The sequence below is a fragment of the Solanum lycopersicum genome, chromosome 3 (assembly GCF_036512215.1).
Source record: "Solanum lycopersicum chromosome 3, SLM_r2.1".
In the NCBI taxonomy this organism is placed as follows: domain Eukaryota; kingdom Viridiplantae; phylum Streptophyta; class Magnoliopsida; order Solanales; family Solanaceae; genus Solanum; species Solanum lycopersicum.
Genome location: NC_090802.1, coordinates 49,873,648 through 49,889,682, shown reverse-complemented (window position 1 = coordinate 49,889,682; position 16,035 = coordinate 49,873,648). Strand labels below are relative to the sequence as shown.

Genomic DNA, 16,035 nt, shown 5'->3' with positions numbered 1-16,035 from the left:
TTAATCTATGTGGCGCCTACGTGACTCCATGTGCATATATTTTATTATATTATAATTTTATTTTCTATTTAGTGAATTTTATTTTAAAAAATAGGTCGGATAGTTTACTATATAGAAAAAAATTAATTATAATAAAATATATGCACATGGAGTCACGTAAACGCCACATAGATTAATAAAAATGGTGATATACTACTAAATTGTACAAGGCAAATATGTGCTTAAAGTTGGATGATAAGGATATAAAAAAAAATGACGAAGGATAAATATGATCCTTTTCTAAATGTACAAGGACAAATATGAGCCTTTTCTGTAAAAGTTATTAATATTTCAAGTTTAAGATCTCATTTTATTTTTGCTTTAGGCCACTAATATGTTCAAATCGCTTCCGTTTAAATTTATAATAATCATCTCTCAAATTAAGTGGAAAAGGCAAATCTTTGCCCATTATTCGAACTTATGACTACGTCAAAACTTACTGTCAGATTTAAAAAAAAAAGAAAATCACCAGCCCATTTAAACAACATTATCGCTAGAAATGTTCATAGTTTAGTTAAAATCCCATCCAAATTCGTTGTCTTATTTTATGCGATATCACTTGAGCAGTATTTAAAGAAAAAAAAAGATTTTTAAAATTTAAAATTTAATTTAATAATTAAATTATTTTTAAATTATAGTAAAAATAACATTATTTTTGAAATGAACTTTTAAAAAAATAATGTCATATAAAATAAAGGGCAACTTTCACATATAGCAAACAAAAAAAATCGTATTTGTATAATATAACAAACTTTGCATAATTGCGCTCCATAGCAAACATAAAAACTATATAATTCGCTATACATATAAAAGTGTATAATTCGCTGGTCTAAATTGTATAATTCGTTGGCCTAAATTGTATAATTCGCTGGCCTATTTCGCTGCAATTGTATAATTAGCTTTGCATAAAGTTGAATCGAATTAAAATGTATGTATATTGCATAATTATAAGTGTTAGCAAGAAGATATATGTTTTTCTCGCTTTATACAAAAACAGAAACACAATATATACACTTCTATTGTATAAAGCTAGAAAAAATTGTATTTCACTGCAATTGTATAATTCACAATTGTATAATTCTTTGGCCTTTTTCTCTGCAATATTTGAAGTAAAATGTTTGTAAATTATATAATTAAGTGTATAACACGAAGATATACATTTTTGCATGTGTATATATAATTTTCTCTCGCTTTATACAAAACAGAAACAGAAATTATACACTTCTGTGTATAAAGCGAGAGAGGCGAGAATGAGAGAGTGGCGAGCGAGACTTCTGGGAGAGAGACGCCTGGCAAATTTTTGCCAACGTTTGCTATGGAGCACAATTAAATCAAACCCTAGCTATTTCATTTAATTTAGGTTATTAGTTTGCTATTTTACCAAAAATAAAACGGATCCGGAAAGTAAAATATCAATTTTTTTCTGTCTGGGCTTTTGTAGATGATGATCATGTTAGCCAAGGAAAACCCGGCCCGTTAACACTTCTCTACAATCTATTTTCCGTCTTCTCCAATCCCTTTGCCACTGATAAACCCTGGCAGAACCCTAGATCCTCCATTATCGTAAGGACCATTCGAGATGGCTCTCTCCAAGCACATCTTTTTAACCCATCACCTCAGAACCTTAGCTAAACCCCATTATCTCCGCCACCCTCAACCACCACCTTCCTTCATTTCCCTCCGTCTCCTTTCATTTGCCACTCCGGAAGAAGCTGCCGCTGAACGCCGTAAACGCAAACGCCGACTCCGTATTGAACCCCCTTTATCATCCCTCCGTCAGCAACATCAACCTCGTCCCACTACACCTCAAAACCCTAGCTCCACTAATAACCCGAATGCACCGAAGATTCCCGAAACTGTTTCTGTACTATCCGGTAATAGACTTAATCTGCATAATCGGATTCTTAAACTCATTCGTGAGAATGATTTGGATGAAGCTGCTTTGTACACGCGGCACTCTGTTTACTCTAATTGCCGCCCTACTATCTTTACTTGCAACGCTGTAATGGCTGCGCAACTCCGGCAGTCCAGATATTCTGATCTACTTTCTCTTCACCGGTTCATCACGCAGGCTGGTATTGGGGCTAATATTGTCACACATAATTTGCTCCTCACGGCTTTTATGGATTGCCGGAAAACTGATATGGCTATGGAACATTACAAGCAGCTCATCAATAATGCACCTTTTAACCCTTCCCCGACTACGTATCGGATACTTATTAAAGGACTTGTTGATAACAACAAGATTGATAGGGCGATGGAGTTGAAGGAGGAAATGTTGTCCAAAGGGCTTAGTGCTGATCCGATTGTGTATAGTTATTTGATGTCTGGACAAGCTAAGGTTTCGAACCCAGATGCAGTTTTCGAGCTGTATGAAGAATTAAAGGAGAAATTGGGAGGAAGTGTTTCGGATGGAGTGATTTATGGGAGTTTAATGAAAGGTTATTTCTTGAGGGGAATGGAGCAGGAGGCTATGGAGTGTTATGAGGAAACTGTGGGTGAGAATTCTAAGCTTAAGATGAGTGCTGTGGCATTCAACTATATTCTAGATGCTTTAAGCAAGAACGGAAAGTTCGATGAGGCATTAAAGCTATTTGACAGGATGCTGAATGAGCACGATCCTCCAAAAAGATTGACAGTGAATTTGGGTAGCTATAATGTAATGGTGGATGGTTATTGTGCATTGGGAAGGTTCAAAGACGCAATCAATGTTTTTAACAGCATGGGAGAGAAGAGGTGTAGACCAGACACATTGTCTTACAATAATCTGATTGAGCAGTTGTGCAAAAATGACTTGTTGGGTGAGGCTGAGGAGCTCTATAAGGATATGGGCGAAAAAGGGGTCAGCCCTGATGAGTTCACGTTTGTTTTGTTGATGGATACTTGCTTTAAAGAAAGTAGGCCTGATGACGCTGCTGCGTATTTTAAGACCATGGTGGAGTCTAAATTGAGGCCTAATCTTGGAGTTTATGATAGGTTGGTTGATGGTTTGGTCAAAGTTGGTAAAGTTGATGAAGCAAAATCATTTTTTGATCTGATGATGGGAAAGCTCAGGATGAATGATGATAGCTACAAGTTTATGATGAACGCATTGTTTGATATTGGGCAGCATGATGAGGTGCTTAAGATTGTGGATAGAATGTTGAGGGAGGATCCAGCTGATTTCTCTGATGAGTTGCAAGAGTTTGTTCGAGAAGCCTTGGCGAAGGAAGGTAGAGATGAGGAGTTGACCAAACTTATGGATGATATTGAAAGGGAGAAGAAAGAAGCTGCTGACAGGGAGGCTGAAGCAGCTGAAAAAGCGAAGGCCAGTGCAAGAGCTGCTGTTTCCTCTTTGATAAATAGTCCTAAATTGTTTGGAAATAAGCAGCCTGAAGAGCAGTCAACAATTACTGGTGAGGCTGCCAGCATCAACGACAATGACAAACAAGAGGAGGTGAGTGTTCAAGAAACTGCTGCGGAGGCTAGTTCCTCTGGTGAGGGTGGAGAAGCTGAGAGCCTTGTTGCTGCAGAAGCTAGAAGTGATGGTGCACTTTGATGAGGTAGCAGAATGATAAAATATGTTGGGTGACAACTAATGAGAAACAGTAGTAGGTTTCCTTTCACTCTGCCACACTTGCAAGCACGAACTATATAATGCTCTTATGATAAATTACTAGTGGGAAATTGTTTGTAATTTAGATGGAAATGAAATGAAATGATTTTTTTGATCATCTTCAAGTAAATGGTGAGTAACAAATTGCAATGCAGCAATATATCTGGTCTAAATCTAACTCGTTTCATTTTTTGTTTCACTAGTACAGTAGTACTTAAGTTATTTTGTGAATGTACTACTGTGAGACCTGTATTATAGTGTTATTAATGTAGTTATATATATTTTTAATCAAAATATTCATGTAGTTGAAGAATCATAGGAAGCATCAGCTTCCCATCTAGGTTCACAGTGGATACACTTTATATTAGAATGGCAACACTATTATGTGTGTAGCACCAAGGGCGCTAGGCCATCTTTACGATTACAAAAGCATCAGAAGGCATAGCTTCTACAGGTAACATCTTCCTTACACCAAAAGTGCTGGTTCTTTTTTGGTCTGACTAGTCCTCCAGACAAAGTTCCGACAAGCAAGCAGCTTCCCTGTAGTCTTGGCCATGATCCATGACAAAATCTTTCATGCTCGGGAAGAGTTATCATAGGACTCTGGAACCACACACTGTATAAATGAATGGCTGCCATTTTCACTTCCTTCCCACATAGATAGCACCTTGAACACAAATGCCTTCCTGTTCTCTTTGATTGTATTATGTTAGGCTGGCATCTATGACAACCAACCACAGAAAACAAGCCATCTTAGGGTCTTTTTTTCACTTCACAGACTGCTCACCAGCTCCATATATGAAACTGTTACAGAGCTTGGTTAAGATATGTGTATGCCAGAGTTCAACCGTAATACTGTCCTTACTGTGTCTTCTCCAATTTAGTCTGTACTCCTCTACTGTCCTCCCATTGAACTGATCAAGAACTTCTAACAATTTAGTGAATCTAGGTAGTTCTCCCCCTTGTAAACATGTTCTGGAATTGCCTCTTTTCATGGAGGAGTAGTGCATTACTGCATTAGGTTCATCTTTGAACTATTTGGCTTCTATTTACTTGCATTATTGTAGTTGGCCCTCTGGCAGATTTTTGGACGCTTTGTTTATTATTACGATCTTTTATAACATCCGTTAGGAGATAGACTGGTCATTCTAATGATCGAGATTTCTTCGAATGTCATGAATTATTCAAGAATTGAGATGACACTACCAACACAAGGAGTTGTAAGATGGTTATTAACAATTGATACAACTAAATCTTCAGGGACAATGATATGTAGCTGGGCAGAGCATCAAGTTTCGAGGGTACAAACAGATTGATGTCTGTCTCTTTACACCCACTGTCACACGCACATACATCCACAGGAAAAAATAGGGGAGGGAAAAGGAAAAAAAAGAAAGAACAATCACTCTGGAGAAATAAATTAGCTACACAGATTCGGTATGCACACTCCACCTTCTGGATTTTGCTGTTCTTTCCATATCCTTCCAGTGACTCGAAGTTTTAGCTCCTTTCGATCCCCTCCAGAAAAGAAAAGTGCCATGTTACGTTGGATTATTAGACCATCATGACTGTCCCTGACCTTGCGGTGGCTATCTCGAACACTTCTTGGTGTTCCCTCCCATATGAGCTTTCTACCATTTCCTCCTACTTCGAGACTATAACTGTAATTGCGTGCCTCAGATTCATCACCCATAAATCGTAGAAATGCCATATAAACAGGGGCCATGCCAAGCTGGAAGGCCTCAAAGTGGAGACAGAAATACTGTCCAAAACAATGGAAGACCTGAGAAAGGAGTAACAAGGTTGGTCAATGAGAATGAACTGGGGATACGTCAACATGGATATAGAGAAAATGACATTATGCAGAATCCAGGCAACCACAACATGTCTAGGCAGAAATTAAAACATGTCGTGCCTCGAAATTCATCCCTATCTATCTTGTATGTGTACATAATATAAAAGTAAAATGCCACAGTACATCTTCGTCGACATCATGCAGGCCAATTTTTTTTAATTTGAAGATCACCATAAGGATGTCATTTTTCTTTATTTGAAGACCATCATAAGGATGTCTTTCTTCCTTCGTCGATATTCAGAAACTCAATATCCAATTAATGAGAGACGTGTGACCTTCAACAGAATGATATTATACTGTCCAATCTATTCCTTAACAGAGTCTCTAGGAAGGGATCTACCTATCAAAGAAAACATGAGAGAAAATATTGCAGAAACAGAGAACAAGATAATACAGGGTTTCCCAAAGCTATAATTTGGTTATCCACATTCTGCCATTTCAATAATTCATCCACAGAACTTTTACGGGTCTATTTCTTAGCATCCTGATTGTTAGGGTGAATAAAAAGGATTCTTGAACTTTCATAAACCAAAACAGCACGGAACATACAACACATGAATCATGATGCTATGTTGAGCATCGTTATTGAACTCAAAAAAATAAATTAAAAAGTTGATGGACTTACCGTCAGCATCCATGTGGCATTTTCTACTTCTCGAGGATTTGATTTCACGTAACGATGGTTGAATGTGCACCCCGTGTGCATATCCACTTTGTGATCATCTCTTAAATGTGAAACCAAATAAGGGATGTCACCAGTCACTGAACATTCTGATCCAGCATATGGGCAATTGTATGGTCTAAAGTTGCACAGTGCCTCATGCTTGAGCTTACTGTAATACGGGAATATTTCTGGGCATCCCAAGGAAAAATATTTGCAAGGCAGTTCAAGTGACTCTGCAACCTTCTCCAGAGCTAAGCACCTTATATCACCAAGCTCTTGTCTACATGTAGGACATCGATTGTGCACCCTTGTTTTGCAGGTAGAACAAAGTGTGTGCCCATTGTGACACTGCAAAATAAACAAACTTTTAAGTCTTCACAAGTCACAACTGTAAGAACTCTAATTTTACAAAAATGAACAAAAGCATAGACGATTGTTACGAGTCACCCAGTTTATGCACCACAAACTATCATCAGAAAATAACTTACTTGCAGCAAGGAAAATCATAAAAACAAAATTTAACAAATGAGAAAGCTCTAGGGTAAGGAGACGACACATATTCGTTAGTGGTTATACAAGTCCAACATTCTCTAAGGACATGCTTTCCACTCTATATGATGTAGGAAAGCGCAGTCTGCTATTAGATTTAGCCGCCAAAGCCTTCTTTTACTAATTGATAATAATTTGGTAGACAAGTTACGAATCTACTCTACCCTATGCTACCATCTTTCTTCCTTAGGATTCAACCACGGCAGATATTTAGTCAACTGTGGTTATGCATGACAAGTTTCCGACTTGTTCTCAACAGAAAACAAACTTAATGCATTTATTATATAAGATACAAGCAATGTAAATTTCGATCAAGTTGCCTGAAATATACTCTCAGGTTGTACCAACAGGCTTAAAAAAATGAAACAAAAATATAGCAACTATATATGCTGAGGAGTTCCTATATCTGCTCATAGAATCCTAGTGAATTAGAATTAAGCGATGTCAAATTGCAATGAAGTCACCTGAAATATACTCAAAGATTATACCAACTTACAGGCTTCCCATAAATAAACTAGAAAGACGATACCTATATATATGCTGATGTATTTCTAATTTCGGCTTATACAATTCCTAGTGGCATTCCATATTTCCTGGAAGACCATAGCTGAATTACTCTCACCGAGAGTACCATTTGCATTTATAACTTATCCAAGAAAATTTACTCATAATAACAGGGTGAAACAATATAATTTAACTTTGTAAATTGCAGTTATACAAACACATCAAAACTTTCACAAACAGTTTCTTTTCCACCTTCTCAAGTCTCTCATTTTCTGTCCAGCGAGGAGGAATTTCATGTAATTATTTATTTACCATTGACTGGGGTGAAAGCAGTAAGGGTTATGTGGTTTGCCATAGATTGAGTGCCTTCCCGACAGAAGACTCATTTCTTTTCCCAGACAACCCTATCCTACATATGTTAACATCTATAGGACCAAGTTGATGCAACCTTCTTCTAAGACTACACTAGTATACAATGCTAAAATGGCAAAAGCCTAAAAGGCTGCACAAATCTCAATCAAAGATAATGAGCTTCCAAGAGCATTAATAAGCAGAATATGACTATAACCTATCTACGCAGCTGGCAGATGTTACAACAGCGTAACTCTCCACAGAGCTGCTATACTAATACATTAACAAGAGTACGTTTTTCATAATGGTGGTGTTTGGACCTATTATCTGCTCTCTTAGACTGTTCCACCGTGTACCTACCATGTCCACTAGCAGAAGTATCAAGTTACTCTGCCTCCAAGATTTAGATCGAGAGGAAATCACAAAGCAATTTTTATTTTCTCAGCTAAAATTTGAACCCTGGTCTCACATCATTTTCACCCAATTCATTGACTGCTATCCCACATCTTTGGGTGCAAGGGGCTGAAAAGATCTTTCTCATTAATCCATCTCATGGAAGAATCCAAATTAAAGAACAAAGTCATAAGGCTGATATGTTTATTCAACAAGCAGCAAACATCTCTCTTTTATATTCATGAAAAAAAAATCAACTACTAAGTTAATTGCAAAACAGTTAAGTTCAGTGGCCTTCATTCGGCGAACAACCAGCAGTCAAAAAGTATACAGCATAACCAATAGTCTGCAGTCATTTTAGAAAACTCAAGCTGTTACAAGTTGATCATCAAATATTTAAACATTCTGAAATTCATAAAAACCTAATCAAATTCTCCAAAAAGTCTTTCATCATCCCCACTTCCTCAACATACCACAACCAAAACTATCAACCCCGATTATCATGCTTTACCTCAATCTAAAGTTTGCAATATTTCTAAAGAGTCAAAAGAGCATTTGAAAATTCTAACAAAATCAGCTTTTAACTTAAAGGAAAAAATAGCACATAGAAAGATCAACATACCATTTCCAACACATTTAACATCATTTTCCATCAACAAAAAACAGCAAAGAATTAACATTGAAGACATAAAAACCCAACCTTTACATAGAAAAAAACGAAAACAAACGAATCTCACAAATAGGAAAAGGGACAAAACCCAAACAAACAAAAAGAAAAATTACCTGATGAATTGGTGGATACATAGAATTGGTACAAACGGGGCATTCAAGCAATTCATGTACACTAGTAGGGGCAAGTCCGGGAAAAAGAATATTATGAGGTTTTGCAGAAGAAAATTGATTATGTGATAACTGGATCTCTTCATCTTCAATCCCATCAGTTGTTGAAACACACTCAATGTTCTCCATTTCCATTGCTCCTTTACAAAATCTGAAAGCAACCCACTTTGACCCAATTATCAAATAGAGAAAAAGATTCAATCTTTCTCTCCACCCAATAAATTTCAAGTCACAAATGGCGCATATCACAAAATTCACATTTCTTGATATATTAACGGCAAGAACAACAACAACAAGAAGAAGCAAAAGAAATGAAATTAAAGAGATCGGCAACGGATTCTGATGAAAGAACCAAATCAAACAAACTTTTTTTCTCCCTGAAAACCCCCCCACCCACCCCTCTTCTTCTTCCTCTCCGGTGGCTCTGAATTTCTGTGAGAGAAATGAGGATCACCTTCAAATTCCCGACATTATTTGTTGTTAGATACTTTATCTACTGATTTTTCTTAATTTTTTTTTTGAAATAAAAAATGATTAATACAGAAAATTATTAACTATTTTAATGTGATTTTTTTGGGTTCTGAAATTCCCAATACAGCTATTTGCTTATTTGGTGCTTTTTGTTTTTGTTTTTTTTGGTCTTTTGAATAAAAAGGAAAAAAAAAATTAATTATCAGTATTTTATTTAACAACTACTGGATAGAAAAATAAAAGGTGGGTCAGTATTTTGCCTTTGATTAAAACTAGGGTAAACTTTGATTTAAATTTTAAAATATAGTATATTTTTCATCTTGTTGATATAAGATAATTGCAACCTTTATGAATATTCTAATTCTAATTTTTAAATTAATAAATTGTCACTCAAATAATGAAACATCATGTTTTTTTTTTTTTTAGAGAAAAGCATTAGAGGTATTTTGGTCGAAATTGCAGTTATGATCAAGTTTTATGGTGAATAATATATTTTAAAAGTATATATATGCTCACATGGATTCGTTATTATTTATAATCATAAATATTTGTAATGTTCATGTAAACACATATATACCTTTTGAAATACACTATTAAATAGTGCAGGAGTAAAATATTTTTTTCAAAATTTGATACCGTTACAACAATTTCGATCAAAATTTTAATATATTTTTAAAAAATTCTTTATTTTTTTATATACACTTATTATTTAACTATATTATACTCTTCTCGTCCCCATATTAATCATCACACTTTTCTGTCAAAACCCATTTAGAATATTACAAATAAGAAGTGTTTTTTCCACTTTTAGTATTTTTAAAGGTAAAATGAATTATTTTATTTTATTTTTATAAATAAATAAGAATTTGAGATGAATATTTTTAACAATATTGACAATTAGTAATGAGATTACCTAGTTAGAAGATTTTAAAATTAAATAAGTGAGTAAAAAGTTGTTATTGGTGATTGTCTCAAACTGTTTCAGTGGTATTGATGAAGAATAAGGTGAAAATAATGAAGGCAAAAAAGTGTGAAAAAATCCTTCTTATGTTTGTCAATCGGATAAAATCCTAAACAAACTTCTATAATTAATTTAGAGTCCACATTATCATATAATATATATTTTTTTGATTATTTTTATTTAAATATTAATAATATGTGAATATATTAAGAGGAATTAGTATTTCTAAAATTAAATCGACGGTGTAATTCTCTTGTCTATTATTCGTGGATATAACTTAATCTTAGACATTAATTCATTGAGTGTGGAAATGAGGAAGTCATTTTTGCCGGCCTGGAAAAAAAAAAGGAAAACTTCTTTCAAATTAATATAGGTTGTGGTGTAGTGACAAAACGGCTTCATTGTCTATCAAAAAATTTTGAATTTGAGTTTTGAAAAATTCTTATGGGAGCGTCACCCATAAATGAGTTTTGCCAAGTGAAATTTGAAATTAATCAGATTCTATTATACGCCAAATTTAATCAAACTCTAATATGTGTTCTTAACGCACCAAACAGGAGGCAAAATATACATACATTTATAATTAATTTACAACTATTATCATTATTATCCAAATTAAGCAACAAATGTAAACCATCCAACAACAAATAAAATTTAAAAATATAAAGATTTATTCTTTACAGGAGATGACCAGTGGACTGCAGGTGACGCCATGATGTAGAATTGGACAAATGATTGGAAAAAAATTTCTTATTTCTCACGCTTCTTATATTTTTATTTTATAATATCAAATGCAATCTTAATTAACTTTCTTAATTAATCGGTTAAAGTTTTAATCATATGCTTAGCCACACCATCAGTGTATAATATGTGATTGTTGTACCAACACATAAATAACCTGTGCACATTGATCATATAAACATATATACTAGTTGTGTTGTATACATTTACGACACAATATTATTTCACGAGTAAAAATTGTTATTTACGATAATCGTAGTATAAATAATAATAATAATAAACATTATTTACAACCGTGAAGTAAACGTTATTTACAACCGTGCATATATTGTTTTTGCCACATTTTTCATTCAAACTTAACCTTATTATTTGCAACACTTAACCGAGTAAAGTTATTGTCATGTAATCAGAAAATCACAAATTCAAACTTTGAAAACCGTCGTTTAACAAAAACACCAAATACCGTTGTTTATAATAGGCCCTTGAGCATAGAAAGAGCTTTAATGCACGGACTACTATTTTAACCTTTCGTCTTAGCAACAAACTTCTTTAAAGAGAATACTTGATTCTTCCTCATTATGTCTAAAAGCCTATACATATCAATTTTTTTGTATCGAAATTCCATTCGATTTATTTATAAGCGTGCCCTGCAATGATTTTCCACATAAATTTAAGGGTCTAGCCATACCCAAGCAAATAACTAAGACGCAACAAAATAACTGGTGTGGTCTCACGAATGAGATCTATTGAGGATAATGTGTATGCGAAAATCTTATAAATGGTGTTTCTAATAGAGTAAAAGGACAATCTAGTGCACTCAGCTCCCCCTATGCACAAAGTCGAGAGAAGGGCTAAATCACAAAGATTTATTGAGGTGGTTTCCACGACTTGAACCAATGACCTCCTCCCGATGGTATAATAACAACTTTGACCAGTTACGTCAAGGTTTCGTTTCAACGAAACTGACTGAATCTTTCTCATTGACCCATCTCATGGAAGGATTCAAATCGAAGTACAGAGTCATGGAGTCCGCCCAAGGGAGAAATCCAATCCAATGGGTCACTGGGACTGGGCTTGACATCAAAGACAGAGAAAAGCGTATAAGCGCAAAAAAGGAAAATTGCCTGGGTTCGAAAGGACCGGGCGGCGATGAAGTATGAGTCTAAAACACTATATGCAGAGCTGCCTTAGCTCAATAGATCAACGAATCAGGAGATAAGGCTGATACGAGTATTCAACAGGAAACAAAATCATCTTTCTTTATACCTATATTCTTCTTCTTGTGGCTCTAAATTTCAGTTGGAGAAATGAGTATCACCGTCAAATTACCGACATGATTTGTTGCTAGATACTTGAGGTAGAGTTGTTGTTGTTTCCACGGTTAAGAAGATTGAGGAGCTTCCTCTGCTTAGATGGGTTTTTGGATTTGTGATCTTCTGAACCTTGGTGCCAGATTCGAGAATGTTTTCCTGCTTCTTTTTCTCTCTTTCCTCCCTCTGCTTCCGCTTATCCACCCTGTTCTTTCTTATCTCTTCATTGATTCTCTCATTGTACGCCTTCTTTATCTCCTTCTCTTTCGTCCTGACTTCCCCTTCACGCTGACCTTCGCTGCCGATGAGATCTGTGTTTACGCGGCTGTTTCCAATTCCTTCCCGATACCCTCACTCCGTCGTATGTTGGCCTTCCCACTACAGGTTTGTTTGGATCCTCCTCAGATGGAACCGCCTGTCTCTTCCTTGGTATGTCCTCCATCTTCTACACCATTGCCTTGCTCTTTCTCTGCTCTCTTTCGTTTGTACGTTTTTCCTCCGAATCCTTCATCCAGGCACTGAAAATCAACACTACACGCCATTGTTACTCCCCATTGCTTCCTCTCGCAAACCCTAATACTTTTCCCACTTTTTTGGGCCGGGTCAAATTTTAGTACGGGTATTTAAAATATAGCAACAACATGGGAAACAATTGGCAAAATAGCCACTTTCTGAACCGCTAAATTAAGTAATCAACCAACATTTCAAAATTGCAATATAGGTGAAGTTAGATAATATTGAAAAAATTATATAAATAATTACTGATTTTAGTGATATTTTTTATTTATTATCATTTATAGTAATAATATGTTAAATTTGCAATATGAAGTAAAAGTAAATTATGTATGCGATATATATGAAATATAATTGTTTTTTGAAATATATTATGTTGTTTGGTAAAAATTTTGTATTATAAGTGTATTAAAATGTGAGATAAATATATTATTATTATTAAACTTATATTATATGTGAATAATAAATTGTTCTTTCTAATATGTATTAAACTTATATTATAAATAAACTAAAAATGAACAAGTGAAAAATAATATTATTATTATAAATACTTCTTTTACTATTAGCATATTTATTCCAATGTGAGAGTAGACTTGCGATTTCATTTTATTATTTAACCATTGGTTATGAATAGCTTTAATTGGGGGCAATCATACGATTTGGTCGGTTATTTTATATATATATATATGTTTTCAATTTTTTTTTGTATCTTTTTATAATATATAATTAAAATTAGACTTTTTAATACCATTTTAATTATATTCATTTTTCTTCGATATTGGTATCGTTCGGTTACTTTATCTTTTTTTTTTACTTTTAAAATATTACTAATATTATTAAAATATTTCTTTCGCAAATATATTCTTAAATAACACTATAACTCTTCACCAAAAAAGACAAGAATGTTAAATTTAATTACCATATTGTTTGATCTTAAACATTTAATAAGAGTGTTTACATAATTCTTGTTGTGTTGTTTGATAAAGTATTCATCTACATACATTATCTTTTAATTTTAAATCTAATTAAATAAAGACTAAATAAAAAAAGTAAAGACCCTAATTCGTCTAGTCGCCAGAGGCCTAGACCTATGTTATATTTATATTTGAAAAATATTACAAAATATAATTATATATTAGATTTAACATACTAAAAAAAAATCTTTGATAAAATACAAGATAAAACTATATATAAGGTTGAACCCTTCCCCGGATCGAACTACTCATAACAAGATCTTTAATACACCGAGCTACCCTTTTACTCTATTATCTTAGCAACAAACTTGTTTAAAGAGAGTATTAGATTTTTCTCTTACGTCTAAAAGCCAATCCCTAATAATATTTTTTTAATCGAGATTCTATTCAATTTATTTAATAAAACGTATAAATTATCAGTAAAAGAGAACATAAAAGGACGATAATGAGAATTTTCAACCACTTACAAATTAAATAAAAAAAGGATAATCTTTAAATAAAAAAATTATAAATTTCCTCAATGATTAGTGCACGAGATTGTTGTCAATAATACAATTGCTTACATATTTTTTCTTTCTTTGAGAGACCTTTCTCACCTTTGCGTGCTCATTTTTTCCATACTTTTACATAAGTAAAAAAATAAAAAGAATCTTATGGTTTAAATGAATGAGAATGTGAGTACCAAACATATTATTTTATACACCTCATCACTCTCCAAATAAAGGTGTACACCAAAAAATTCTTCCTTTTTTTTTTTAGAAAAAGATTTCAATTGCGGTGTCTAGTAATTCATTGCTTCATTGACCAATAGACTATACCTTAATGTCCCCACCAAACTTTTCCTCAAAGTGATAGCAAGTTGGACCGTTAGGAAAAACTTCACAAAGAGCCGCTTATCCTTTCCCGTGTAGAAGGATAATGTATAGCAAACTTTACCCTACCTTGAGACGTTATTTCTAATAGACTAAGGGGAGATTTGATAAAGTGCATAAGAATGATGCAAAATAGAGTGCATTAATAATACTTGCATTAGTTATACAAGCATTATTTTTTTAATACACTCTTTAATTTGATAGAGTGCATAGAATAATGCAAAATAGGGTGCATTAGTAATGCTAGCATTAGTTATACAAGCATTATTTCTTATACACTGTTTGATTTGATTTGATGTATTAGAAATAACAAATCTTGCATAATTTCTATTTAAAAACAAGTTTATAGAAGTACCTTTCACATTTTATTTATTTTTACACTTCCTTGCAGCAAAGTTCTTTGCTAAAACGTCATTAAGGCTTTGAGGGTGGTTTTGCTAACTTTCTTCTTTTTCTTTTCAAAAAGAATATTAAACATTTGTACATTTTGAGTCAAAAAATTTTGAAAACTTTTTCAAAATGTCAATATTTTAACATTCAACAGGACTCATTGTCAACACTTTTTATATTTAGTAAAAATGTCAAAATTTTAATTTATTATGTAACTATTTAAGTTTTTATTGTTTGTTTTAATTTAAATAATACAATTGTTATAAATAAAGAAAGGGAGAAATTTAAGGGAGATAATTTTTTTGAAAAGGAACAGTTGCTTAAAAGTCTCATCAGTTACAAAAATTCAAAACTATATACAATTTTTTTTTTAAAAAAAAGAACATTCAGAGAGAATCATCCCATTTCATCAACTTTATAGTGTCGATTTTTAAATTTTCATTGATAATAATCAATTTTTGTTGAAATGAATAGTAAAGTGAGCAGATAAAATACAAAAGTTATTGATATACAATTATGATGAAAACATAATAAAAAAGAAATACAAACTTGTTGTCATTGAAATTGAGATTGAAATACGAAATGAGTACAATAAATACTCATATTAATTGAAATATAAAATTGACTTTGTTTGTATGTCATTATGATGAACAAAAAAAAAATACAAAATTTTTTGAATACGTGAGAGTCAAATACAAAATAATCACAGTAAAATACGCAACACAACATGATATTCAATTTTAATTTGAATGGTACAATGAGCACATAAAATATAAAAGTTGTTGCTATTCAATTATGATGAAAGCATAATAAAGAAGAAATACAGACTTGTCATTGAAAATTGAGATCGAAATACAAATTGAGCACAACAAATACTCATTTCAATTGAAATACAATGTGACTTTGTTGGCATACCATTATGATGAATACAAAATTAAAAAAGTAGAACTTGTTTATATATAAAATGATATGAAATACAAAACAAGCAAATTAAAATACAAAATTGCCGTCAT

At 33.2% G+C, this 16,035-nt stretch overlaps 2 protein-coding genes and 1 pseudogene across 2 annotated transcripts; 1 reads left to right on the top strand and 2 right to left on the bottom strand.

The window, feature by feature from the left end:
• The first annotated feature begins 1,470 nt into the window (after positions 1-1,470).
• On the top strand, positions 1,471-3,752 carry LOC101257545 (pentatricopeptide repeat-containing protein At3g49240, mitochondrial). Its single transcript, XM_004234918.5, has one exon. The coding sequence runs from the start codon at positions 1,619-1,621 to the stop codon at positions 3,575-3,577; it is 1,959 nt and encodes a 652-aa protein (XP_004234966.1). The 5' UTR covers positions 1,471-1,618; the 3' UTR covers positions 3,578-3,752.
• A 1,100-nt stretch (positions 3,753-4,852) lies between these two features.
• On the bottom strand, positions 4,853-9,576 carry SLSINA5 (E3 ubiquitin ligase SINA5). The gene is made up of 3 exons (XM_004234919.5): positions 8,734-9,576; positions 6,115-6,501; positions 4,853-5,417 (listed from the first exon to the last, which is right to left on the bottom strand). The coding sequence occupies exons 1-3, from the start codon at positions 8,923-8,925 to the stop codon at positions 5,055-5,057; spliced, it is 942 nt and encodes a 313-aa protein (XP_004234967.1). The 5' UTR covers positions 8,926-9,576; the 3' UTR covers positions 4,853-5,054.
• Positions 9,577-12,120: 2,544 nt separating this feature from the next.
• Positions 12,121-12,886, bottom strand: LOC104646383 (rRNA-processing protein CGR1-like; annotated as a pseudogene).
• Positions 12,887-16,035: the final 3,149 nt, after the last annotated feature.